Source organism: Macrobrachium nipponense, chromosome 49 (assembly GCF_015104395.2).
Source record: "Macrobrachium nipponense isolate FS-2020 chromosome 49, ASM1510439v2, whole genome shotgun sequence".
In the NCBI taxonomy this organism is placed as follows: domain Eukaryota; kingdom Metazoa; phylum Arthropoda; class Malacostraca; order Decapoda; family Palaemonidae; genus Macrobrachium; species Macrobrachium nipponense.
This window is the reverse complement of record NC_087224.1, coordinates 482,769-509,791: the sequence shown is the minus strand read 5'-3', so window position 1 is coordinate 509,791 and position 27,023 is coordinate 482,769. Positions and strand designations below refer to the sequence as shown.

Sequence of the window (27,023 nt, the reverse complement as noted above, 5' to 3'; positions counted from 1 at the left end):
ATCAGCATTTGTTATTTCAAATTAGTGCATTTTAATTCCAGTCAGTGTTGTAAACTGATAACTGTCTTTCTATTCAGCAATGTATTCTGGTAATCGAGTGCTGCCTTCTCACAGTCCAGTTTTTATGTCAAGCTGAGACTGTGTGCATTGAAGACATGGAGGAAGTACCCCAGGCAGTTCTCCACATTATGAATGCTTCTTTTCAACATTGTGACAGTAGGTTTGTGAAAGTCTACTTTTTTTTTTTTATAGCTATTTCCTCAATTCAAGAAGACAGTTTGTCATCATCTAAGCAGAGAAGTCTGTTAACTCTTTCTTTGCAGCCTTTCCCATAATGATCTCTTGGTTATAATAAAAATAAGACAACCTTTCTTGAGGTGGCTGTAGTTGTAAGCTCTTTACAAATGTTTATGTGCGCTTCCATAGTTTGCTTGAACGTTAGATATCCAGGTAAGGCTTTAAACATGAATACTGTGTATGTAAGGGCTCATAGGCTTACTCAAACTGATAATAGTTTCCTTGTTGCAGCAGAGACACTTATGCAGATTGTTTCGAGGCAGTCAGCGATTCTTTAACCGAGCTCTGTCGTCAGACGGTGGAACTTAGCTTGCATTTTGCAAACTTCGCACCCAAGATTACTTTTGATACTTTTGATGAGTCAGATCTGGATGCTCTTGTTTGTAGTAAGTATATACACTGTCTTACCTATACTCTGTTTTTTTTCCATCTGTCCACCCGCCTGTGGTGTTTGTGTATGGTAACACTGCGTCTCGGGCTTTAGATAGTTACGCTATGTGTAAGTTTTAGGTAAATAAAAGGATGTCTGGGTGTACATTTGCAACTGAAAAGTGTTTTAATAATTTACTGTATGTGAATTACACTATTAATATTCGAAATAGGATATTATTATAATCGTTGAATGTAAGCTGAATGTAACTATCTAAAGCCCGGGACCCAGTGTTACCATATGCAAACACCACAGGCGGGTGGACAGATGGAAAAAAATAATCGATTGAAATCCTATAAATCTTCATCCACAGTAGTAATATGTCTAGTCATGTCCCCTTCATAGTATTTTTCTAGTGTACCCTTTTTCTCTTCAAATGGGGCTGTTCTAGTCTTTGAAAGGTTTTTGGTGAGGTAATACGTAAGTAGTATTTTTTTAAGCTTGTTTCATGTGCATTTACTTACATAAATGATAAGAACCATCTGTTAACCTTCTCAATAGTATCTTTGTAATCATTTGTCTTGCAGTTTGTGAGCAGCTGTGCACGACAGCTTCCCACTTGTCACGGCTCTCGGACTTGAAAGCTTTTGTGGGTGTTTGGCGAGTGTATGCTAATCTCGTCAGTCAGCATCACAGTTCCTTGACGACGGCCTTAGATACTTCAGTTCCTCTGAAGGCCCTTGCGAAGGAAATAAGTAACGGTTTTGAAATGCTAAAGACACTTCCATTTGATGACAAGGAGTCGGTAATGTTTGAATTCTTTGATACGTACTTACTTTTAATGCTAGTCACATGTAGCTGAAATGCTGGTTCTGTTGAGGTTTGAATGATTTACAGTAATTATTATTCCTGATAAATAAACTGCCATATTTATATTTTTCTTTGGTTAATGCTGTTTGCAGATTTTTCATTGGGAGACTTGAGTAATTGCTCATAATGGCATGCAATATGCAAGTCTCACTGACCATTAAATGCTGAGAAGCTCGTTTATGGAAAGTTTTCACTAGGAAAGACTTTGCTAGGAGTCGAAAATTGCCGTACCAGTTTGCAAGAAGACTTCTTCATCCAAACTAGGAATATATATAAATATACAGTAGTACCTCGAGATACGAAATTAATCTATTCTGAGGCGCCCTTCGTATCATGAGGTTTTCGTATCTTGGACCACATGTTACATGTAAAATGGCTAATCCGTTCCAAGCCCTCCAAAAACACCCCAGTAAATTTCATAATATAGCTAAATTGACCTATAAACAATGAAATACTACAACAATTTGGACCATTCAATACCTAAATTAATAAAAAAAATGCAAAATATAACCTGTAAATAAAGTGTATATTAGTGTACATGGTAACAAGAAATATACTGTACGTAAAATGTGGAAGCTTACCTTTCGAGTGAGGCTACGTACATACGTAACTATCCAAGGAAGATTGCTTCTGCTTACTTTTCACAATGTTCCTGTGTGAGCCTTTTCAGGGGGTGTCTTCTACAAGTGATTGCACTTTATGAAAAGCAGCTTTAATTTCTGCCGTTTTTTTTTCTTTTGTACATATGTACGTACGTACACTTTAAAAAATATACGTACACAATGTTCCTGTGTGAGCCTTTTTGGGGGGTGTCTTCTACAAATGATTGCACTTTATGAAAAGCGGCTTTAATTTCTGTCGTTTTTTTTTCTTTTTTGTTTTTTAACTTTTTTTTTACTTTACGTAGGTTTTCAACTTTCTGTTTGTATCACTTGGTTGTTTTTTTGCACCTCATGACTCTGTTGGCCCTGGTGTCCATCAAAACCCTGTTCAACCAAATGCTCTCTCTGCAACTGATTTGGGTACTGAATGTTCGGCTGCTGACCTTCAACATAACTGAAGTGCCTTGATTATACGTACTGGTATGCATGTTGTAAATGATTGGTCTACACCTTCTGTTCAGCAGGGAGTGGAGATTCTACCAACCTTGCAAAGTTTCCAGTTATGCCATGAGAGAGACCTTGATCACTTATCCAATGTGAGAGATCTTGGTAAATTTTTTTTTTTTTTTTTTTTTTTTTTTTTTTTTTTAAATAACATACACATTGACGATCCCGAAAACGAATACCGCGTGTGTACTATAACAATGCTGGTACCGAGTGGCCGAGGCACGCCACCACGTGTACATAGTAGATGCATGATGGGAGGGACACTGGCCAATAGGAGAGAAGGATTTCATGGCCGCGACTAGCATCAGGAACCAATGGGAGAGCAGGAGGATGGTGGTGAGTCTACTAGTACTAAGATGGCGGCGCGCGGCACGATTTTCAAAATTGTTATCCGGGCGAATCTCGGACTTTTAGAAACCTTTCGTATCTTGAAAACTTTTCGTATGTAGAGCCGTTAAATTTTTCGTATTGGCTTTCGTATCTGGAGTTTTTCGTAAGTTGAGCCTTTCGTATCTCGAGGTACCTCTGTACTCCACAAGGTTGATGCCTTCACAGTTCCTCCTCACTTCCTTTGGAGCCCTCTTGGGTTTTAGTCTGTTGGTTCTGCTTTTGAAGGTTTTCTGCTGAAGTTTAAAACAAAAAATGAAAGACAGAAAGGTCTTTTCAATGTAATATATACCAAGACAGATGCATAACAAAAGCTTAAACCACTAGTAATTTTCTTTTTTTACAGGCCGCTAGAACTCAGAAAATAATGCAGCGCACCATCAAGACGATGAACTTCTGCCTCAAAATTGTGGTTGCAATATGCGAGAAGTATCGAGGATATTTACGGGCTGGTCATTGCAGCATTGCGTCTCTTCTTTTGTTGCTCTTCAGGTGAATGTGTTTTGGACTTAGCTATACTTATAGGATGCAGAGAATATGGTTATTAAGAAATCACGTCAGATTTTGTACGCTACCTCTCGTAACATTTATCCCGAGTCCTTTCCTCTGGCGTCAAATATTCAGCTTTGGAATGCTCTCTCTGTTGTTGCTTCTTTTCATATAGTCGCCTGTCTTCCAAGATATGCGCCTGTTGCCTTATATAGATTCTTGACACTTTGGATCTTCACCTGTTCCCATTGGTCTCTTGCCACAAAACTGCCCACTTCTTCAGTATTGTTTCTGAAACTTTCACTCTGCCATTCGTGGACACTTTCATTGAGATGGTATTGTGAGATTTTGGAAATGTAATTTGGTGTTCTGGTGAAACATCAATATTTACTTCCAATTACCTTTTCAGATATTCGCCTGGCAACGTCGTTATGAAGAATTTTCCCCATGAATTGAAGGATGAAGTAGAAACTCAGCTCATGATAGGTATCGAGCCACTACTTCTTCATCTTAGGGAAGATGAGGATTTTGTTAAGGTTTGTGAAGACGTTGCTGGCTGACTGGATATTGCATATTGATTTTTCTCTTTTGCTTCCCAGGGAGAAAAATAAGTCACAAAACCTTTTAGCTTGATGATTACCGATTCCTACTCCTCCAGCAAATGTAGGAAGTGGCAGCCGCTTTAGGTCAGATTTTCTTTTTTAAAAGATCTCATCTTTCCAGGTACTTTTCGAAGACAAGAAAGAACTAATGGACGAGATAATGAAAGATTGGAGTAGTTATTTACTTCTTTTAATAGCTGTAGCGGTCCCTCCTTCAGCGACTGTAGTCATTCATATGAAGAAGTTTCTCTCTGCCATATTTTCGGCAATGCAGAAAAGTAAGTTTTTAAATGCTTATGACTGAATTTATGTTCATAATGTATTTCAGTTATGTTAGTTTTAGGGCTTTGCTAGCTATAATTAATTTCATGTATGAGACTTACCTGGCAGGTATATATATGCTATATTCTCTGTTCGCACTGGCAGAATTTTCAAAACTCGCGCAACCGCTAGATCACTGGTAGTTCAGGTGATCGCCACCGCTCCCGTGGCGCTGGTGCTCGGAATCATTCCCATTTTCGTCAGATTTTTTTCTGCCACTGAACGGCAACATCGTTGTTGGTTCCCTGCTAGAATTCGAAACTCGTTAGCTGACTTTCGCTGTACTTGGATGGTTTATTGGGTATCGTATTGGAAAGTTGGATTGGCAATCGCGATTGGAAGTTATTATAATGTCTGATTCTGGTATAGTATTTCGAGTGTGTATGAAAGAAGGGTGCAAGGTGAGACTGCCGAAAGCTTCGGTAGATCCTCACACAGTATGTAAGAAAGTGTGAAGAGGTTTTGTGTACTTGGGATAATAGATTGTAATGAGTGTGAAAGTTTAAATGAGAAGGAGTGGAAGACTTTCACAAAATATGTTGAGAGACTTGAAAATGATAGAGTAAGAAGATCGGTGTCTCGGAGTGAGAGGTCAGGTTCTTCTAGTAAGGCCTTGAATACTTCTGTTATTTCTCCCCCTTCTTCCCAAGTAGAAGTTGTTAATCCTTCTCCTCAGGTCTCTCCTGCGCCCGCTGCTGTTTCTGAGGATACTAATTGATGTGAAAGTGTTTGCCGCCCTTGCTGTCAATGGGCGATCAGATTCAGCGTCTTACAGACAAAGTGGGTACGTTTGAAAGTGTCAGTGTAGTGGAGGGGGCGGCTGATCGTCTCACTCGTGCTCCTAGACCTAGGCCTCTGCCAAGCTCCCAGACCCCAAGGGAGAAGGCATGTCGACAGTCGAAGGAGCGAGAGGGGTTCCCTTACGATCAGTCGTCCCTTCAGGCAGTCCTGTTGCGTCCCAGGCTGCAGCAGTGCGTCATAGAAAAGGCGACACTGGGAAGTGTTTTTCCTCTACAGATAGTGCTGCATCAGGCAGGTATGGACGTTTTATGCGGAAGTTTCGCGTCCTCTGAAGAGGACGCATAGACCTACGTCTTCTCAAGATGAGCGTTACCCTCAAGAACGGTGGAGTAGTCCCGAGATTTTCTCTTCTAGTGATGAGGAAGAGGTGGTTCCGATTAAAAGGAGGAGATCCTTTAAGTCAAGACAAGACGCAAGACCTCATGTATACGACGGTTCTCTGGATAGGAGCCCTCCTTCTGAATACGGAGCAGTCTCTCCGATATCTTCTCCTTATCGTAGAACTCAAGATCGAGTTTCTCGTTTTGATGATCCGTCTCGTCGTCGTTCTCCGCTTGCTCAGACTTCCCGCCAGGAAGCAGAGACTAGGAACTTCCTTGAAGAGATGCAAGGAGGTTAGCCGATTTAGTTAAATCGTGGGGAACATCGGAAACATCTCCTACGAGGCGTAAGGACGCATCTCTCCCCGTCAAGTCATCTAAAAGGACGCATGATGGGTTGCCTCCTTCTCATCACGCTTCGGAGTCTCGGGTAGTACGCAGTTACGGGAGCAGGACGCAGGACGCAAGTTACGAGAACAGGAAGCAGGATGCAGTTTCCGGAGCAGGACGCAGGACGCAAGCTTCCGGAACAGGACGCAGGACGCAACCTCGGAGCTCAGAAGGACGCAGGACGCAGGCGGCAGGAGCCGGTTTCTTCCCGCGAGGTTGGAGAAGATTTTCTGCAGCAAAGACCTTGGTTTACAGGATGTGTCTTCGCAGAAGAGGAAATCGAAAGACTTAGAATCTGAGGAAGAAAAAGAGGGTGAAGCACCTTCTTCAGACTATAAGAAATTAATGAATTGCCTTCTTTCACTTTTTGAAGGGGATTTCAGCCTGCAGCTCCGACATCACCCCTTCTCAATTCTCCAAGAATAAAACTCCGAAGAAGTCCTCGTTTTGAAGATGAAGTTTTCGATTACGGCTAAGAAGGCTCTTCAAAGAATTGATACGTGGTTGAAGGAAAAGAGGGAGGCGGGCAAGACTGTCTCTTTCCCTCCAGCCAAATTGGCATCGAAGTCCGGAATTTGGTATGCGACGGGGGAAAATCTCGGCCTGGGAGTTCCTGCCTCCTCCCAGGGGGATTTTTCCAACATTGTTTGACAGTTCCCGCAGACATTCCTTGAATTCGGCCAAAGTGTGGTGGTCTCCATCAGAATTAGATCATCTCTTGAAAGGGATTTTCCGGACCTTCGAGGTTTTTAATTTTCTGGATTGGTCCTTGGGGCTCTGGGACGAACAGTGGAAGATAATGAATCAACGGCTTCTCAACTCCCAAGCAGTATTATGTCCTGCATGGACAAAGCCTTAAGGGATGGCGCGAATGAATTAGCATCTCTTTTCACCGCAGGAGTTTTAAAGAAAAGGTCACTCCTATGCTCTTTTGCTGCTAAGGGCGTTTCTAACGCCAGAAATCCGAATTGGTTATTCCCCACTTTCGGATCAATTGTTTCCTGCGGATATTATCAAGGATATTTCGCTTTCCCTAACTCAGAAGGCGACGCAGGATCTGTTTAACTTCCTCGGTAAGGAAATTTTTTACCCAACAAGGTGGTTAAGAAGACGCCTAAGGAATCAAGACAAACTAGTCAGCCCTTTCGAGGCAAGTCCTTTTCTCGTCCTGCCTTTAGAGCAAGAAGAGCTCCGTCCAAGAGGGGTTCGAAACCCAGTACTAAACAATGAACAACAAGTCCTTCAGACATCAGTAGGTGCCAAGACTCCAGAAGTTTTGGGAGATTTGGCAAGAAAAGGGAGACAGATCCTTGGGTCGTCAAGGTAGCAAAGAAGGTTACAAGATCCCTTTTCCCTCTGAAGAGACCACCTCTTGCGACATCGCCAAGAGAGCTTGGAGCTCACTACAGCGATCCAGGGAAACAAGAAGCACTACAAGAACAAGTTCTTTCTATGCTCAAGAAAGGAGCAATAGAACCTGTTCTGGATCACTTATCTCCGGGATTTTTACAACCGGCTGTTTTTAGTAGCGAAATCCTCGGGGGGATGGAGACCAGTACTGGACGTAAGTCAACTCAATTTATTTGTGGAGAAAACAAATTTACGATGGAGACGACCGATTCAGTACTGGCAGCGGTACGTCCAGGGGACTGGATGGTCACCCTGGACCTTCAAGACGCATATTTTTCATATCCCAATTCATGCAGGATCCAGGAAGTACCTGAGATTTTGTGATCCAGAACAGGTCTTTCAGTTCAAAGCCCTCTGCTTTGACTGTGCACAGCCCCACAAGTTTTTACAAGAGTGATGGCGAGCGTGGCGAAGTGGCTACACATTCTAGGAATAATAAAGAGTGTCTCTATACCTGGATACGATTGGCTCATAAGAGCCCAATCAAGAAAGCAATGTCTGGAGGACTTAGAAATGACGTTAACATTAACGAAAGACTTAGGGTTTGATGTGAACTTAGAAAAGTCGAATATGACCCCCAGTCAGGAGCTAGTTTATTTGGGGATTCTGATCTCCTCAGTGACTTTTCGGGCTTTTCCGTCTCCCAACAGACAAGAGCAGTGCATCCGGAAAGTGCAAGCCTTTCTAGAGAAAGAACAATGTTCAGCACGAGAGTGGATGAGCTTACTGGGGACCCTCTCGTCCCTGGAACGGTTCGTTTCTCTAGGAAGGCTTCACATGAGACCCCTACAAATATTTTTGAACCAAGTCTGGCCAAGAAAATCGCAACCAGATTCCTTCCTGTTTCGAATTCCTCGCAAGATCAAAGAGGAATTGCGGTGGTGGCTAACTCCGGGGAAGTTAGCGAAGGGAGCGTCTCTCCAGCAAAAGAACCCAGACCATGTATTGTTCTCAGACGCGTCGGACGCAGGCTGGGGAGCGACTCTCGGGCATCAAGAAGTTCAGGTCGTTGGAGCAAGGAGGAAGCGGCTTGGCATATAAACAGGAAGAAACTGATGCGATTTTCTTGGCTTTGAAAGAGTTCAACGCGGTGATTCGCAACAAGGTGTGCAAGTCAACGCGGACAATACCACAGCTCTGGCGTACATCCGCAAAACAAGGAGGGACACATTCAATCTCTCTTTGCAAGTTGGCGGAGGAGATCCTTCTTTGGGCAGAGAAGGAAAACGTAACCCTTCTCACCAGATTCATTCAAGGGGAGAAGAATGTGAGAGCGGACCTGTTGAGCAGGGAAGGTCAACTTCTATCAACAGAATGGACTCTTCATTTAGAAGTATGCCAGAGTCTGTGGAAATTATGGGGTCGCCCAGTGGTGGACTTGTTTGCGACAGCAATGACAAAGAGATTGGCGACTTATTGCTCTCCAGTCCCAGACCGTCAAGCAGTCGCAGTAGACGCCTTTCTTCTAGATTGGACGGGCTAGACGTCTACGCCTTTCCCCCGTTCAAGATATTAGGAAAGGTTTTTGAAGAAATTCAGGGAGAGTCAAGGGACAAGAATGACTCTCATAGCTCCATACTGGCCGGCCCGAGATTGGTTCACAGAGGTACTGAATGGGACAATAGATGTACCAAGGACACTTTCCAGCAAGAGAGATCTACTCAAACAGCCTCACTTCAACAGGTACCACAAGAACACCCTCGCTCTGGGTCCGACTGCGTTCAGACTATCGAAAGACTTGTCAGAGCGAGGGGGTTTTCTAGAGAGGCGGCCAGAGCGGTGCCGGAGCTAGAAGAGCCTCTACTATTAAGGTGTACCAGGCGAAGTGGGAAATCTTTCGCAAGTGGTGCAAGAGTCGGAAGATTTCTTCATCCAGTACCTCTGTGACCCAAATGCCGACTTCCTTTTATACTTAAAGAAGGAATAAAATTGTCAACTCAGACGATTAAAGGTATCGGAGTATTTGGTGGGCCTCAGTATTTACATAGAGGTCTAGATATTACAAATAATCTAGATCTGAGAGACCTCATAAGGTCCTTGGAACAAGGAAGGAGCTCCAATACAGAGCGCCTTCCTGGAATCTCGATGTGGTCCTGAAATTTTTAGGAACTAGTAAGTTCGAACCGTGGATCAAGCTTCGTTGAGAGATATCTCGAAAAAGACCATCTTTTTTGGTGGCCTTGGCCACAGCTAAAAGGGTGAGTGAGCTGCAAGCAATTAGCAAACATATTGGCTGGAAACATGACAAAGCGGTTTGCTCATTTCAGGAGGGGTTCTTGGCCAAGAACGAGAATGCAGCTCATCCATGGCCAGGTCGTTTGAAATTATGGGTCTTTCAGATTTAGTAGGACAGGAACAAGAGAGAGTTCTTTGTCCAGTAAGGGCATTGCGCTATTATTTGGAGAAACCAGTAAGATTAGAGGAACTTCAGAATCACTGTGGTGCTCTGTGAAGGATCCTAGCAGAGCAATGACCAAAAATGCTATTGCCTTTTTCCTTAGGGAACTAATTAAAGAATCTCATATGTTATGCCAAGAAGAAAATTTCGGCATCCTTAAGGTTAAGGCGCACGAAGTGAGAGCAGTAGCTACTTCTTTGGCTTTTAAAAAGAATATGGCCCTCAAAGATATCATTGAAACGACGTTTTGGAGGACTAATTCAGTGTTTGCAAGTCATTACCTTAGAAACGTCAAAACAACGTTTGACAATTGTCAAACGTTGGGTCCATATGTATCCTCCAGGAGCAGTATTGGGGCAAAGGATTTTCCACCCATAACTTACTAACATGCTAGGTATTTTAATGAAGTGGTGTTGTTTTTACGGTTGTCTGAGAGGGTTATTTCCTCTTCAGTCTGTGAAGTTGTAGTGTGTTAGGTTAGTTTTTGTGTGTGGTTCAGGTGTCTAACTTATCCTAGCATGAATGCCCGTGGTAAGAGAGGGCTAGGGTTTCCTGTCAACAAATTGGTCCCGTCCAGTTGTCAGACCCTTGTATTTAGCTTCATCAACTAATAGGTCACGTCCTAGTTGGAAGCTACTAAGGTTTAGCAGGCTAAGAGGCAGGAACGCTGAAGTCAGCTACCTTAGCAGGTAAGGAATCTAAGAGTATTTTGAATTTTAAATTTTAAAACTCTTACAATGTTGCTGTCTTTGACCCACCTCCAAATGTGTCAATCAGCTATATATATACCTGCCAGGTAAGTGTCATACATGAAAATGATGTTATTATGATATAACAAAGTGTCATGGTATACTTACCTGGCAGGTATATATAATTAAAATTCCCACCCACCTCCCTCAGGAGACAGGGTTCAGAGAAAAATCTGACGAAAATGGGAATGATTCCGAGCACCAGCGCCACGGGAGCGGGGTGGCGATCACCTGAACTACCAGTGATCTAGCGGTTGCCGCGAGTTTTGAAAATTCTGCCAGTGCGAACAGAGAATATAGCTATATATATACCTGCCAGGTAAGTATACATGAAACTTTGTTATATCATAATAACATCATTTTACCACGGAAGTCATTGGCATTTTTATGATTTGCAGGTCATGTTTCTTTGTCATTTCCATGCACCATGAATGGGGTAATGTGCAAAGGAAAACGGCAGAGCGAGGTGCCATTATACGAGCACGTACTAACACGGATGTGCGTCCTTGTGGCCGGTTTTGATGGCACCCAGTTTAAAGTCCTGGAGGAAATTCTTACGAAGTGGCTGTTGAGCGGCCAAACGTGGCCAGCTCTTTTAGCTGCTGATGTGTGGTGCTTTGTTGCAAGGTGAGAGTAAATATTTTTGTACAGTAGTTGCGAGTCATGTCGTCTCTTTTACAACTAGAAAATGTTACTGCACGACATTAAGCCAACTGATTGTTTTTAAACCTTGTAAGGTGAGGTGACAAATACTTTTTGTCTTTGCTTTTTGTATTTATGAACTAGAGTAGTACATGGAGTTTAAAAACAAACATTTGTTCCGACACGGCATACAAACCTTCGGTCCTTTTACAATAGAAAGGTTACTAGCGGCAGCTGGATAGGTCGTAAGCTTTCGAACAAGGGTTCGGTAGTTAACTGCTTGTCCGACAGGCGCGCTCGCTGCGCGACTGGAGGTAAACAATCACTTTTGCTTTCGGCCTGCTGGCGTGTAGACGTGTGTATCATCGCTCTCTGCCCGCTTCATCGTCGTTGCTTTCGCATGGTTGTTTTTCTTTTTCTATTTATCTAGTGAAACTGAATTGTAAGTACAATCATTTCATCTTTATTTCCATTGAATTCAATTGTGAATTAAAGGATCTTGGTTTCTCCCACGCCCTCCGATTACCCGAGTGCCGGACTGAAGGGCGTAAAGTGCGGGAATTCATTTTTCCCATAAATGATCCTCTGTATGTGTATGCTCGGTGCCGAGGGCGGGAGAGGGCTCGCTCCGAGCTTATAGGTTTTGGTTGGAAATGTGTAGATGAAATCGTAAGTAAGTACCTTTTTCATTTATATTTTTTTGACCAGTATGCTCGTTGCCGAGCGAATGCGCTCGGCACGAAAAATTATTCTGTATGGAAGTGGAATCGCAAGTACAGTATTCTTTTTCATTTTCATATATTTATTTTGATTATAGCAATGCTCATTTTGGATCAGTTTCCGCTCTTACCCGGAAATTGATCCTTTCCCCTTTTTATTTGAATGAAGTGAAATCGCAAGTGCAGTATTCTTTTTCATTTTCATATTTTATTGAGATTGCATTATTTACTTGGATCAATGTTTCCGCTCTTACCTGGGAATTGATCCTTCCCCTTTTTATTTTGTATGAAGTGAAATCGCAAGCGCAGTATTCTTTTTCATTTTCATATATATTTTGATTGCATCAATTCATTATGGATCAAGGTTTCCGTTCATAATCGGGAATGGATCCTTTTACCCTTGCGCTCGGTACCGAGGGCGCAAATGCGCTCGATCCGAGCCCTTATTCATTGTGAAGTGAATCGTAATGCAAGATTCTTTTTCATTTTATTCCTTTTATTATTGATTGCATCAATATTTATTTGGTTCAAGTTCCGCTCAGTCAGGGAATTGATCGTTATGCCCTTGCATTCGGTGCCGAGGCACGATTGGTCTCGGCTCTTATTATTATTGTTGGGTACATGGTGCTGTGCGGGGGTGGGGAACGAGAATCTCCCCCCCCCCCCCCCCCCCCCCCCCCGCTCAGCTCCCACAGATGACCCTTCCCCTTCGTGGGAGGTTATCTGGGGTTCTCCTCGCCCGATCCGTCGAGCGCGGGGGAGGGCGCTCGGTGCCCGAATGTACAACTGTATTCGGGGTCTTCCGCTCGTTCGTGTGGGGCTCACCCCCCCCCCCGCGCGAGGGGACTTCCCCACACTAATCACTACTACTGTTTATTTCCGCAGGTGCTACTGCCACGAGGGTGGACCTTGGTGAGGTATGGGCGTCCTTCGATTTGCAGGGCGTGCCTAGTGTCCAGGGGCTGTGGTTCTATGTCTGGGCCTACTGCGGTCACCCATGGGAGTGGTGACCACGACAACGATATCGACTCCAGGTGACGACGTCCCTCCTCACCTGGTGTACTCGCCTCATGTGGTAACAGTCTTGCCTACAGCCGCTGTGAAGTGCCGTTCGCCGTACCGAGAGGGGGGCGTGCCGCCGCCGCTCGTGGTTGCCGCACTGCCGCGACCACACTTCCGCTGCCCTAGAGCTCGCCCCTGGACCTGCCGCCGGTACCAGGATGTTGCTGGCTGCTGCTCCACCTCCTGTGTTTCTGGTGCTGCCTGCCGTACCTGCCGATTCTGTGCTGACTGTCCATGCAGTTGCTGCGCTGGCTGTCCCTGCCGTTGCTGCCCTGGCTGTCCCTGCCGATGCTGTGCTGGCTGTGCCTGCTGTTCCTGAGATGCCCATACCTGCTGACGTTGTCCCTGTTCGTGGTGGTACTACCCCAGACTTTGGTCTGTCTGTACAGGTGCGTCCCGGGCCCTGTGGCTTCGCTACAGCAGCCCCGGCTCCGCCTGGATGGCAGATCTTACGTCTGTCCTGAGGAAGCTGACGAAGAAGAGGAGGAAGGTGTCGTCGTCGTCGTCTTCATCTTCTTCATCGTCGTCGGCTGCCGCCTCTTCCCCTTCGACTTCTAAGGCTTCACAGCCGAGGAAGAAGAAGGTTGCCTCCTCCCCTCCTAAGAAGTCTCCCTTGGGAGCTTCTCGGGACCGTCTCACCTCGGTGGGACAGGAGGGTTCCTTCCGCTGGTCCTCCTGCTCCTTTGGGAGCGGGGCCCGTCTCTTCTTCCGCAAGGAAGAAGACTACGGGGACCAGAGGGGTACCGGCTAACACCGGTACTTCCTCGCCTGGTGTCAGTGGTTCTGCCACTGTATCAGGGTCCGTCTCGGCCTCTCGTTCGCGGGAGGTACCGAGTGTACGGTCGCCTACCAGCGACCGTGCAGCCAGGAACCAGACCTTTGAGCCTGCTCAGCGTCAGGTTCACGGCACAGAGCGGAAGACTGGTGACAACCGCCCACGCGACTCTCACCAGACCAGCTCTCGCTCTCGCGGCGACCAGCTGGCTACCCGGGCTGACGTGACGGTCCACCACCGGCCACGGGCTGAGGCTGGGAAGAGGTCCCCCCGTTCGCCGGTGCCAGCCACGGCTGGAACCAGCGATGTGACGTGCCGTGAGGACAAGCACCGGTCTCACCGTGACAGTGGAGCCTGCAGGTCGCCTGACCGTTGCTCTCACAGAGAGCGATCGGGTACGGCAACCAGCACCAGCTCTTCTGACACTCGAGATCGGGGCCGCTGTGCTCAGTCCAGCCGTTCTCCACAGCGAGACGGTTCGACCAGGCCTGCAGCTCGATCGCCACTGCGGGGTTGACGATCGCCTGCAGCCCTCCAAGCCTGCTGGTTCTGCCAGCGAGCCAGGTTAGGGAGCGTCAGGTCTGCCTCTCCCGTACCTTCAACCTCCTCGGGTTACACCGGGAGGAGCGAGGTATTGAGGAGTGATCGTGAGGGGTGCGCCCTTATGATCCCACCACGACGCCCTACGTGCCAGGCACGGTTCTTGGGACCGGCCAGGACGTATGCGCAAGTGGCTGGAGGAGACCGAGAGGGCTGTCGCTGTTCCCCCTTCTTAGGAGGAAGGTTCTCGGAATATGCTCTTGTTCGAAGGGCTTAACGGTCCTACTCTGCAAGATGCTGTGACTTCCGAGATCCAGAGGAACTTTGCCGAGGTTATGGGGCGCTGATTCGTCAGCACAACGACCTCGGGGAAGGATCGCCGCTCCCACCAGCAGGAGCCACGTCTCGGCTCGAGTCGTTTTGGGGCCCGAGAGGAACCCAAATCGACGGTGGGTCTGCCGCGATCGGAGCTTGCCGACTGTGTTGAACCAGGTAGTCTCTCGTCTCCGGACAAGAAGGCTCTCTCAGTTCTGGCCGGTCAAACAAGCTACTTCCACATCCTCTACTGCGGACAGAGGCGTTTCTACGTGTCTTCGGACACCGTATTTGAATACCCCTTCAGTCCTCCTGAGAGGTTTCGACCTCGACGAGACTGGAATGAGTCGGAGGACGGTATCGGCTCTCTCCTGTCAGGTGTCGATCAGCCCCACCCAGACGACGTTCACAGTGTGGCGGCAGACCTTACCTACAGTATGAGTTCGTCAACCCTCCTCGGGAAAACGTTTTCTCCTGACGATACGTTTTTCCCAGGCTCTGAAAGGCCATCGCCGTAAGGCGATGGCTGCTTCTTTTCTTCTCCAACTGCTAGTTCCGCTGGGAAGGCGAGCCAGTATCCAATTCCTCCCCCATTCCCTCTCTCCTTATGGCTACGAGGGAAAAGGGGAGGGATCCTACAGAGATTTTCTCTGTAAGATCCCACGTTAGGGACTGGCGCTACCGGGGGGACCTTCGGGTCCTACCTGATGTAAGCCCCGGTCGTTGAGGAGGGATCCTGCCCCTTTCTCGATTTCTACGGGAATCGAGAGGACCACCAGCCGATATCGTTTGACGAATTCGGTGGGGGTTTCGCAGACTGCTTAGAATTCTACGGAATTTCTAGCGCACTCAGAGTGTTCGAGTTTTTTACGATCTCCAAACACTTAGGTGAGACCTCGGTCCAAAGTGAGCGAGAATCCCCGATAATTGTTACACGATAATCGGGAACCTCGCTATGCTCGAATTCCCTGTAATTTTCTAGCTTGTTCCGACACGGCATACAAACCTTCGGTCCTTTTACAATAGGAAGGTACTAGCGGCAGCTGGATAGGTCGTAAGCCTTTCGAACAAGGGCTTTCGTAGTTAACTGCTTGTCCGACAGGCGCGCGCGCGCGACTGGTAGGTAAACAAATCACTTTTGCTTTCGGGCCTGCTGGCGTGATGACGTGTATCATCGCTCTCTGCCCGCTTCATCGTCGTTTGCTTTCGCTGATTGTGTTTTTCTTTTCTAATTATCTAGTGAAACTGAATTGTAAGTACAATCATTTCATTGAATTCAATTGTGAATTAAAGGATCTTGGTGTCTCCACGCCCTCCGATTACCCGAGTGCCGGACTGAAGGGTGTAAGTGCGGGAATTCATTTTCCCAAGATGATCCTGTATTGCGTATGCCCCTCGGTGCCGAGGGCGGTGAGCTCGCTCAGAGCGTATATTTGGGTTGGAAATGTGTAGATGAAAATCGTAAGTAAGTGCTCTTTTCATTTTATTTTTTTTTTGACCTGTATGCCCGTTGCCGAACGAATGCGCTCGGCACGGGAAACTTATTTAGTATGGAAGTGGAATCGCAAGTACAGTATTCTTTTTCATTTTCATATATTTTTTGATTGTAGCAATATCATTTTGGATCAGTTTCCGAGCTTACCCGGCCAAATTGACCCTTCCCCCTTTTTATTTTTGAATGAAGTGAAATCGCAAGTGCAGTTCTTTTCATTTTCATTTTTTATTGAGATTGCATTGTTTACTGGGATCAATGTTTCCGCGATTCCCGGGGATTGATCCTCCCCTTTTTATTTGTATGAAGTGAAATCGCAAAGCGCAGTAGTCCTTTTCATTTTTCATATATTTTTTGATTGCATCAATTCATTATGGATCAAGGTTTCCAGAAAAACCTTGATCCATAAAGGTAAGGAATTGATCTTTTCACCCTTGCGCTCGGTACCTAGGGCGCAAATTCGCTCGTCCGAGCCCTTATTCATGTGAAGTGAATCGTATGCAAGATGCATTTTCATTTTGTTTCCTTATTATTGATTGCATCAATATTTATTTGGTTCAAGTTCCGCTCAGTCAGGGAATTGATCCTTATGCCCTTGCATTCGGGCCGATGGCACGATTGCTCTCGGGCTCTTATATTGTTGTTGGGTTCATGGGGTACTGTGCGGGGGTGGGGAACGAGACCCCCCCCCCCCCCCCGCTCAGCTCCCACAGATGGCCCTTCCCCTTGGGGGGGGGGGGGGGGGGGGGGGGGGGGGGAGGTTTTCGGCGTTCTTCTCTCGCCCGATCCGTCGAGCGCGGGGAGGGCGCTCGGTGCCCGATGTACAATTGTATTAGGGGTCTTCCACTCGTTCGGAGAGGGCTTCGCCCCCCCCGCGCGAGGGGACTTCCCCCCCACTAATCGCTACTACTGTTATTTCCGCAGGTGGTACTGCCACGAGGGTGGACCTTGGTGAGGTATGGGCGTCCTTCCATTTGCAGGGCGTGCTAGTGTCCAGGGCTGCGGTTCTATGTCTGGGCCTACTGCGGTCACCCATGGAGTGGTGACCACGCAACAGGTGACGACGTCCCTCCTCACCTGGTGTACTCGCCTCACGTGGTAACAGTCTTGCCTACAGCCGCTGTGAAGTGCCGTTCGCCGTACGAGAGGGGGGCGTGCCGCCGCCGCTCGTGGTTGCCGCGCTGCAGCGACCACACTTCCGCTGCCCTAGAGCTCGCCCCTGGACCTGCCGCGTACCAGGATGTTGCTGGCTGCTGCTCCACTTCCTGTGTTTCCGGTGCTGCCTGCGTACCTGCCGATTCTGGGCTGACTGTCCAGCAGTTGCTGCCGCTGGCTGTCCCTGCCGTTGCTGCGCTGGCTGTCCCTGCCGTTGCTGCGCTGGCTGTCCCTACCGATGCTGTGCTGGCTGTGCCTGCTGTTCCTGAAGATGCCCATACCTGCTGATGTCGTCCCTGTTCGTGGTGGTACTACCCCAGACTTTGGTCTGTCTGTACAGGTGCGTCCGGGCCCTGTGGCTTCGGCTACAGCAGCCCGGCTCCGCCCTGGATAGCAGATCTTACGTCTGTCCTGAGGAAGCTGACGAAGAAGAGGAGGAAAGGTGTCGTCGTCGTCGTCTTCATCTTCTTCATCGTCGTCGGCTGCCGCCTCTTCCCCTTCGACTTCTAAGGCTTCACAGCCGAGGAAGAAGAAGGTTGCCTCCTCCCTCCTAAGAAGTCTCCCTCGGGAGCTTCTCGGGACCCGTCTCACCTCGGTGGACGGGAGGGTTCCTTCCGCTGGTCCTCCTGCTCCTTCGGGAGCGGGGCCCGTCTCTTTCTTCCGCAAGGAAGAAGACTACGGGGACCAGAGGGGTACCGGCTAACACCGGTACTTCCTCGCCTGGTGTCAGTGGTTTTCTGCCACTGCATCAGGGTCCGTCTCGGCCTCTCGTTCGCGGGAGGTACCGACGTGTACGGTCGCTACCAGCGACCGTGCAGCCAGGAACCAGACCTCTGAGTCCGCTCAGTGTCAGGTTCACGGCACGGGGCGGAAGACTGGTGACAGTCCGCTCATGCGACTCTCACCAGACCAGCTCTCACTCTCGCGCAACAGCTGGCTACCCGGGGCCGGGGACGTGACGGTCCACGACCGACAAGGACTGAGGCTGGGAAGAGGTCCTCCCGTTCGCCGGTGCCAGCCACGGCTGGAACCAGCGACGTGACGTGCCGTGAGGACAAGCACCGGTCCTCACTGTGACAGTGGAGCCTGCAGGTCGCCTGACCGTCGCCCTCACAGAAAGCGACCGGGTACGGCAACCCAGCCACCAGCTCTTCTGACACTCGAGATCGGGGCCGCTGTGCTCAGTCCAGCCGTTCTCCACAGCGAGACGGTTCGAACAGGCCTGCAGCTCGATCGCCACCGCGGGTTGACGATCGCCTGCAGCCCTCCAAGCCTGCTGGTTCTGCCAACGAGCAACGAGGGTTAGCGTCAGGTCTGCCTCTCCCGTACCTTCAACCTCCTCGGGTTACACCGGGAGGAGCGAGGTATTGAGGAGTGATCGTGAGGGGTGCGCCCCTCCATGATCCCACCACAACGCCCTACGTGCCAGGCACGGTTCTTGGACCGGCCAGGCGTATGCGCAAGTGGATGGGGAAGACCGAGAGGGCTGTCGCTGTTCCCCCTTCTTAGGAGGAAGGTTCTCGGAATATGCTCTTGTTCGAAGGGCTTAACGGTCCCACTCTGCAAGATGCTGTGACTTCCGAGATCCAGAGGAACTTTGCCGAGGTTACGGCGCTGATTCGTCAGCACAATGACCTCGGGGAAGGATCGCCGCTCCCACCAGCAGAGCCACGTCTCGGCTCGAGTCGTTTTGGGGCCCGAGAGGGAACCCAAATCGACGGTGGGTCTGCCGCGATCGGAGCTTGCCGACTGTGTTGAACCAGGTAGTCTCTCGTCTCCGGACAAGAAGGCTCTCTCAGTTCTGGACGGTCGAACAAGCTACTTCACCTCCTCTACTGCGACAGAGGCGTTTCTACGTGTCTTCGGACACCGTATTTAAATACCCCTTCGTCCTCCTGAGGTTTCGACCTCGACGAGGACTGGAATGAGTCGGAGCGGTATCGGCTCTCTCCTGTCAGGTGTCGATCAGCCCCACCCAGACGACGTTCACAGTGGCGGCAGACACTTACCTACAGTATGAGTTCGTAACCCTCCTCGGGAAAACGTTTTCCCAGGCTCTGAGAGGCCATCGCCGTAAGGCGATGGCTGCTCCTTTTTCTTCTCCCAACTGCTAGATCCGCTGGGAAGGCGAGCCAGTATCCAATTCCTCCCCCATTCCCTCTCTCCTTACGGCTACGAGGGAAAGGGGAGGGATCCTACAGAGATTTCTCTGTAAGATCCCACGTTAGGGGCTGCTGCGCTACCGGGGGGACCTTCGGGTCCTACCTGACGTAAGCCCGGTCATGAGGAGGGATCCTGCCCCATTTCTCGATTTCTACGGGAATCGAGAGGACCACCAGCCGATATCGTCTGACGAATTCGGTGGGGGGGTTTCGCAGAGTGCTTAGAATTCTACGGAATTTCTAGCGCACTCAGAGTGTTCGAGTTTTTTACGATCTCCAAACACTTAGGCGAGACCACGGTCCAGAGTGAGCGAGAATCCCCGATAATTGTTACACGATAATCGGGAACCTCGCTTATGCTCGAATTCCTGTAATTTCTAGCATTTGGAAGAAGACTGCTGCTGAAAGAAGAGTATCCTCACAGTAGGCGCTTAACCTGGAATAGAGAAGAACGGACGGGAACTTCCAGTTTGGCTTGAACTATCGTCTTCGGTATTCTGTTCACCATTGAACGCTTTCCTTGAAAGACTTCTCCTTCACTCTCTTGACTAGAGAACGAAGGCGGTCGATCTCCAATCCTTATTCTCATTCCTATAGGGGAAAAGATTTTAGGATGGAGGTCGTGGTACAGAACCTACAAATATACTACGTTATATTACCTCGCGACATGATTCTTTAACAGTTGAATTGTCCGTGGGGTAGGCGCATACGTAGTTAACTCTACGGTTTGTGACCGAGACGAATTGTATCTTAATTGAACTGCAACTCGGGGTTGCCTGCAACCTCCCAGCAGTATCAGTTTCGATTTTAGATACTTGGTATTGTCATGACAACACCAATTCAGCTTTTTGTATTTACCGAAATCCGTTTCGTTAAATATAATTGCTCGAGCGTATTCTTTATGCTCGATGGTTTCTAGCCGAACGCATTCCTTCGTGGAATAATGGATTACCTGGCAACTCAGGATGACGAGTCACCGAGAGCTACTGCGTATTGAACTGCCTGATAGCGGCTCAGTATCAGCTAGGTCTCGGAGATACACGGTCGGTTACGTCTCTCTCTCCCCTGGTTGGATTGACTACCGAACCGTATCTCTGCCCAACAATCATGGACTTAGGTCTCTGATTAACGGGGATTTCTCGCAATAATGAAGGACCATCTACTGCTGGTGACGCTCGATTTCATCGCCGGCGACATTGCGAGAATTTTCAACAGAGATATCTCTTGGACTCTTTCATCTTTCTGTTTACCGCACGGTAACAGAAGTCTGTACTAGTCAACGCTGCATCGCACTGCGATAATGCGAATGATTTTTGCAGACATCTGAGTTTGTCTTCAAAATATCTTGTATTCGTAGGTGTGCAATTTCATCGCTCGCCCCGAATTAACAGATATGTCAGAAGACATCGCCTACTCTCCGACCTGACAGCTCTACTTCCAATGTTCAGCCCATGAGAAGCAGTTCTTCAGGCAGTAGTTCCCTGTCTTCATTACTCGAAGCGCTCCGCTTTTATTGCAACTACGATCCTCACCGGACAGCAATCAATAGCGGTTAGCGTTCTCAGTCTTGGTAGCACAGGTTCAGAATCTGGAGAATCCTTCTCTCGGTTCAGCTGTGAAGACGTAGGTTGCATTTTCTGTACACCTTCGTCTTCAACGTCACATAGTGTTGTTTCTCCTTACCCGAGAATCAACTCTTTACTATGAGATATCTTGCCATCAAGGACCTCGGTCTCTAGAAGGCAATTGACTTTCGCCTGTTGGGCACATGCCTTAAGAGAGTCATCACCTTGCTCATGGCATCGGTGACGAACAAATTATTTGTTTAGTCTCTTGGCATAACCCTGTTAAGGCGAAGGTCACGTACTTGCTCGGGTGCTTGGACAACTTGCCTCCTACCGAACGCAGTCAGTAGGCAGCTGTCAGAGCGCCCAAGTCTGTTACGAAACTTCGCTGTGGACTTAGTTCGGTTGTTCCATAACAATCTTTTCTTTGTCCTAACGGCTTGTCACAGTACCCATACCATCGACACCCACCATTGAGTGTCGGTGTCCTATCCACTACCGAGAACAACAACTTCGCTGCAGACGGATAGACCAGTATGGGTACAGGACATCACCGAAGTCGAGAAGAGGGATAGGTCATACGACAATTCCCTTCTTTTCCTCTGAGGTAATTGCATGACTTTAACTGCGAAGTCAAGCATCCAGGGGATGGGGTCGTGACGCTCGATTTCGTACCGAATTCGTAGCGAAGACTCTGAACCCTTCGGTTTCCTGACGATCGGGTTAGAGTCCTTCACAATCCCCTCCCTAATGGACTTCACCGCCTTCGATGCGAAGGAGATGCTGCTTTGTCCTGTGAAAGCGCGACCGCGTTTTTCTTTCTGAAGAAACTCGACATCCCAGGCTGAGTGTTGAAGACTCTTCGTCAGCACCAAGATGACCTAGAAGTACACTCCCTCGAGTTACACAAGAACTTCTCCTTGGCGCAGGTACTGAAGGCAGGGGTCTGGTACAACCAGACCACTGGCACCTCCTTCTACCTTTTGGATATTGCCCACAGGTCCTTGGATCGTTTTCCTTAGGACCCGTGGTGGCTGCTCAACACGTTTGTCTAGCTAACCCAGACCCTAGCAGGCTGAACAGCATCGAGTCCTGGTGTGACTGTATGAATAGATAAGTGAATGAGAGAGTGACTGGCTTCTCTTCCTATCTTTTCTACCCCTCTACCTGTGGGTAGAGGGATACGGTCATCACCTTGCTGGATAAGGACGAGATGCCGGTGAGCTACTCGACAGAGCCCCATCCTATCCCTTTCACTAGGGATGGGAGCGAATATCCCCCACTTCCTCCTACAAGGGGGGGGGAAGTGGATGCCAACAAGAGACAAACCATAACGTTGTTGCCTCTTGCAAATAGGAACTTGTTCTTGTTTGCTGGTACGAAGAGATACGCTTGCCTCTCTCTTAGTACTTGGTCCAGAGGTCTGACCATTGATCCTGCGGTGCACACCCCGATCAATCGGACAGAGGCTTGGATCCCTCCCTCGCTCTTACGACCAGGGAGGCTTCCAAGGTTGGGCGAACACCAGTCTGTTCACAAAAGACTCAGATTCCACCCACCAAGAAGTGAGTCTTCCTATTGTAAAAGGACCGAAGGTTTGTATGGCCGTGTCGGAACAAATGACAATTTGTCCAAAAATTGCATTTTTCCTAACTATACAAACCTGAGGTCCTTTTACACATAGCCCACCTCATGCCACCCCTCACTCTGCAGTTTTTGCTTGGGCCAAAAGCAAAAGTGATTTGTTTACCTACCAGTCGCGCGCGCGCGCCTGTCGGACAAGCAGTTAACTACCGAACCCCTTGTTCGAAAGCTTACTACCTATCCAGCTGCCGCTAGTACCTTCCTATTGTAAAAGGACCTCAGGTTTGTATAGTTAGGAAAAATGCAATTTTGGACAAATTGTCATATTTGGAAGAAGACTGCTGCTGAAAGAAGAGTATCTCACAGTAGGCGATTAACCTGGAATAGAGAAGAACGGACGGGAACTTCCAGTTTGGCTTGAACTATCGTCTTCGGTATTCTGTTCACCATTGAAGCTTTCCTTTGGGAAAGACTTCTCCTTCACTCTCTTGACTAGAGAACGAAGGCGGTCGATCTCCAATCCTTATTCTCATTCCTCGAGGGGAAAAGAATTTAGGATGGAGGTCATTTTACAGAACCTACAAATATACTACGTATATTACCCTCGCAACATGATTCTTTTAACAGTTGAATTGTCTGGGGGGTAGGCACATACCGTAGTTAACTCTACGGTTTGTGACCGAGACCAATTGTATCTTGATTGAACTGCAACCTCCCAGCAGTTATCAGTTTCGATTTTAGATACTTGGTATTGTCACGACAACACCAAATCAGCTTTTGTATTTACCGAAATCCGTTTCGTTTTTAAATATAATTGCTCGAGCGTATTCTTATGCTCGATGGTTCTAGCCGAACGCATTCCTTCGTGGAAGGGATTACCTGGCAACTCAGGATGACGAGTCACCGAGAGCTACTGCGTATTAAACTGCCTCTGCCTGATAGCAGCTCAGTATCAGCTAGGTCTCCGAGATGCACGGTCGGTTACGTCTCTCTCTCCCCTGGTTTGATTGACTACCGAACCGTATCTCTACCCAACAATCATGGACTTAGGTCTCTGATTAACGGGGATTCTCGCAATAATGAAGGACCATCTACTGCTGTGAAGCTCGATTTCATTGCCTTTGACATTGCGAGAATTTTTCAACAGAGAATATCTCTTGGACTCTTTCATCTTTTCTGTTTACCGCACGGTAACAGAAGTCGTACTAGTCTCCCGCTGCATCGCACCGCGATAATGCGAATGATTTTGCAGACATCTGAGTTTGTCTTCAAAATATCTTCTTATTCGCAGGTGTGCAATTATGCATTGTTCACCCCGAATTAACAGATGTGTCAGAAGACATCGCCTACTCTCCGACCTGACAGCTCTACTTCCAAATGTTCAGCCCAGAGAAGCAGTTTTTCAGGCAGTATTTTATTCCCGTGTCTTCATTACTGAAAAGCACACCGCTTTCATTGCAACTACGATCCTCACCGGACAGCAATGAATAGCGGTTAGCGTTCGTTCTCAGTCTTTGTAGCACAGGTTCAGAATCTTGAGAATCCTTTCTCTCGATTCAGCTGTGAAGACGTAGGCTGTACACCTTCGTCTTCAACGACACATAGTGTTGTTTCTCCTTAGCTGAGAGTCAACTATACTATGAGATATCTTGCCATCAGGGACCTCGGTCTCTAGAGGGCAATTGACTTTCGCCTGTTGGGCACATGCCTTAAGAGAATCATCACCTCGCCGTCTGGCATCGGTGACGAACAAATTATTTGTTTAGTCTCTTGGCATAACCCTTTTAAGGCGAAGGTCACGTGACTTGCTCGGGTGCTTGGACAACTTGCCTCCTACCGAACGCAGTCAGTCGGCAGCTGTCAGAGCGCCCAAGTCAGTTACGAACTTCGCTGTGGACTTAATTCGGTTGTTCCATAACAGTCTTTTCTTCGTCCTAACGGCTTGTCACAGTACCCATACCATCGACACCCACCATTGAGTGTCGGTGTCCTATCCACTACCAAGAAGAAGAACTTCACTGCATGGGGATAGGAGAATGTGAGACACTTCGCTGCAGACGGATAGACCAGTATGGGTACAGGACATCACCGAAGTCGAGAAGAGGGATAGGTCATATGACCATTCCCTTCTTTTCCTCCGAGGTAATTGCATGACTTTTCCTGCGAAGTCAAGCATCTAGGGGATGGGGATTCGTGACGCTCGATTTCGTACCAAACTTCGTAGCGAAGACTCAGAACCCTTCGGTTCCTGACGATCAGTTAGAGTCCTTCACAATCCCCTCCCTAATGGACTTCACCGCCTTCGATGCGAAGGAGATGCTGCTTTGTCCTGTGAAAGCGCGACCGCGCTTTCTGAAGAAACTCGACATCCAGGCTGAGTTGTTGAAGACTCTTCGTCAGCACAAGATGACCTAGAAGTACACTCCCTCGAGTTACACAAGAACTTCTCCGTGGCGCAGGTACTGAAGGCAGGGCACCTCCTTCTACCTTTTGGATATTGCCCACAGGTCCTTGGATCGTTTTCCTTGGGACCCGTGGTGGCTGCTCAACACGTTGTGTAGCCAACCCAGACCCTAGCAGGCTGAACAGCATCGAGTCCTGGTGTGACTGTAAGAATAGATAAGTGAATGAGAGAGTGACTGGCTTCTCTTCCTATCTTTTTCTCCCCCTCTACCGGTGGGTAGAGGGATACGGTCATCACCTTGCTGGATAAGGATGAGATGCAGGTGAGCTACTCGACAGAGCCCCATCCTATCCCTTTCACTAGGGATGGGAGCGAATATCCACCACTTCCTCCTACAAGGGGGGGGGGGGGGGAAGTGGATGCCAACAAGAGACAAACCATAACTTTATGTTGCCTCTTGCAAATAGGAACTTGTTCTTGCTTGCTGGTACGAAGAGATACGCTTGCCTCTCTCTTAGTACTTGGTCCAGAGGTCTGACCATTGATCCTGCGGTGCACACCCCGATCAATCGGACAGAGGCTTGGATCCCTCCCTCGCTCTTACGACCAGGGAGGCATTCCAAGGTTGGGCGAACACCAGTCTGTTCACAAAAGACTCAGATTCCTCCCACCAAGAAGTGAGTCTTCCTATTGTAAAAGGACCGAAGGTTTGTATGCCGTGTCGGAACAAATGACAATTTGTCCAAAATTGCATTTTTCCTACTATACAAACCTGAGGTCCTTTTACACTAGTCCCACCTCATGCCACCCCTCACTCTGCAGTTTTGCTTGGGCCAAAAGCAAAAGTGATTGTTTACCTCCCAGTCGCACGCGCGCGCGCCTGTCGGACAAGCACTTAACTACCGAACCCCTTGTTCGAAGCTTACCGACCTATCCAGCTGCCGCTAGTAACCTTCCTATTGTAAAAGGACCTCAGGTTTGTATAGTTAGGAAAAATGCAATTTTGGACAAATTGTCATTTTAATGAATAGCATCTGCTAAATTATTATTAAGTGGTAGTTTAATCGACCACTGGGATAAAATTGAGCTCTCTTAGTGCTAACTATCATATACAACTCAGTAAAGGAGACACTTTTTCTGGCCTTTCACTTTGTCCTTCCCTCTTAGCTGTCCTGTCCAACTTCTTTAACTTTCTCTCAATTTTTCACAGTTTTTTTTAGAAAAAAATGTTCATATGAACCCTCATAGTGCTAAGAGATGTTTTCATTATGGTAATGTATATTATTTTTATAAAATAGTTATGACTTATGCTATGGAAGACTTATTAATTATTATGAATAATATTCACTGACAGTGAGTAATACGATATAGAAATTTATTAATGATAAATAGTATCGTAATGGAAGATTGAGAAAATGTATAAATACGCTTATAATTAGAGAAAATATATTTATACAGTAATGAATATATGATATTGAAGTCTTAACAGTAATGAATTATATTATTACAGAAGAATTATTTGGGAAATCATACACTCAATTTTTCCAGGTATGGAACGAGTGAGCTGTGCTGGGATTACTGCATACTGCTGTTGGACATATTACCCAAGAGAAGAGTTCACTCTCACCAACGTCTGATCGTGGCATCACTCTTGAGTCGGCTGATTGCCAAGCTAGCGCCCAAAGACAGGGAGAAGTTGGTCTCGATTTTGAAGGAAAGAAGTAAGGAGGGCGTCAGTTCGTAGACCTTGGCTAGAAAAATTGGGATGAGTTTCTGTTGTAAAAAAAAGTTGTAAAAGCTGTGAATTTGTTAAACAAGCTTATGTGGAATGAAAAACCCAGATGTGGTAAAAGAAATGCAGTGCTAAGAGACAGTAATGAAATATATTACATATGAAAACACAAAGAATGTAAATTGTGTTGAATTAATGTTTTTGTACATGAACTTTCCTGTCAGATATATACTTAGCTTACGTCTCTGACGTCACGACAGAATTCAAAACTCGCAGCACACGCGACAGGTAGGTCAGGTGATCTACCTTACCTGCCGCTGGGTGGCGGGTGTAAGAACCAAACCCACTTTCTTGTCAGATTTT

General features: G+C 47.5%; 1 protein-coding gene across 2 annotated transcripts; it reads left to right on the top strand.

Moving 5' to 3' along the window:
- On the top strand, positions 1-26,687 carry LOC135205261 (FIGNL1-interacting regulator of recombination and mitosis-like). Of its 2 annotated transcripts, none has more exons than XM_064235612.1 (8): positions 1-220; positions 532-683; positions 1,255-1,472; positions 3,380-3,525; positions 3,932-4,058; positions 4,246-4,402; positions 10,912-11,140; positions 26,477-26,687. In XM_064235612.1, the coding sequence occupies exons 1-8, from the start codon at positions 156-158 to the stop codon at positions 26,670-26,672; spliced, it is 1,290 nt and encodes a 429-aa protein (XP_064091682.1). In that variant the 5' UTR covers positions 1-155; the 3' UTR covers positions 26,673-26,687. The 2 variants fall into 2 exon arrangements, with proteins under 2 accessions (XP_064091682.1, XP_064091681.1); XM_064235611.1 differs by having other exon boundaries at positions 3-220; positions 529-683.
- Positions 26,688-27,023: the final 336 nt, after the last annotated feature.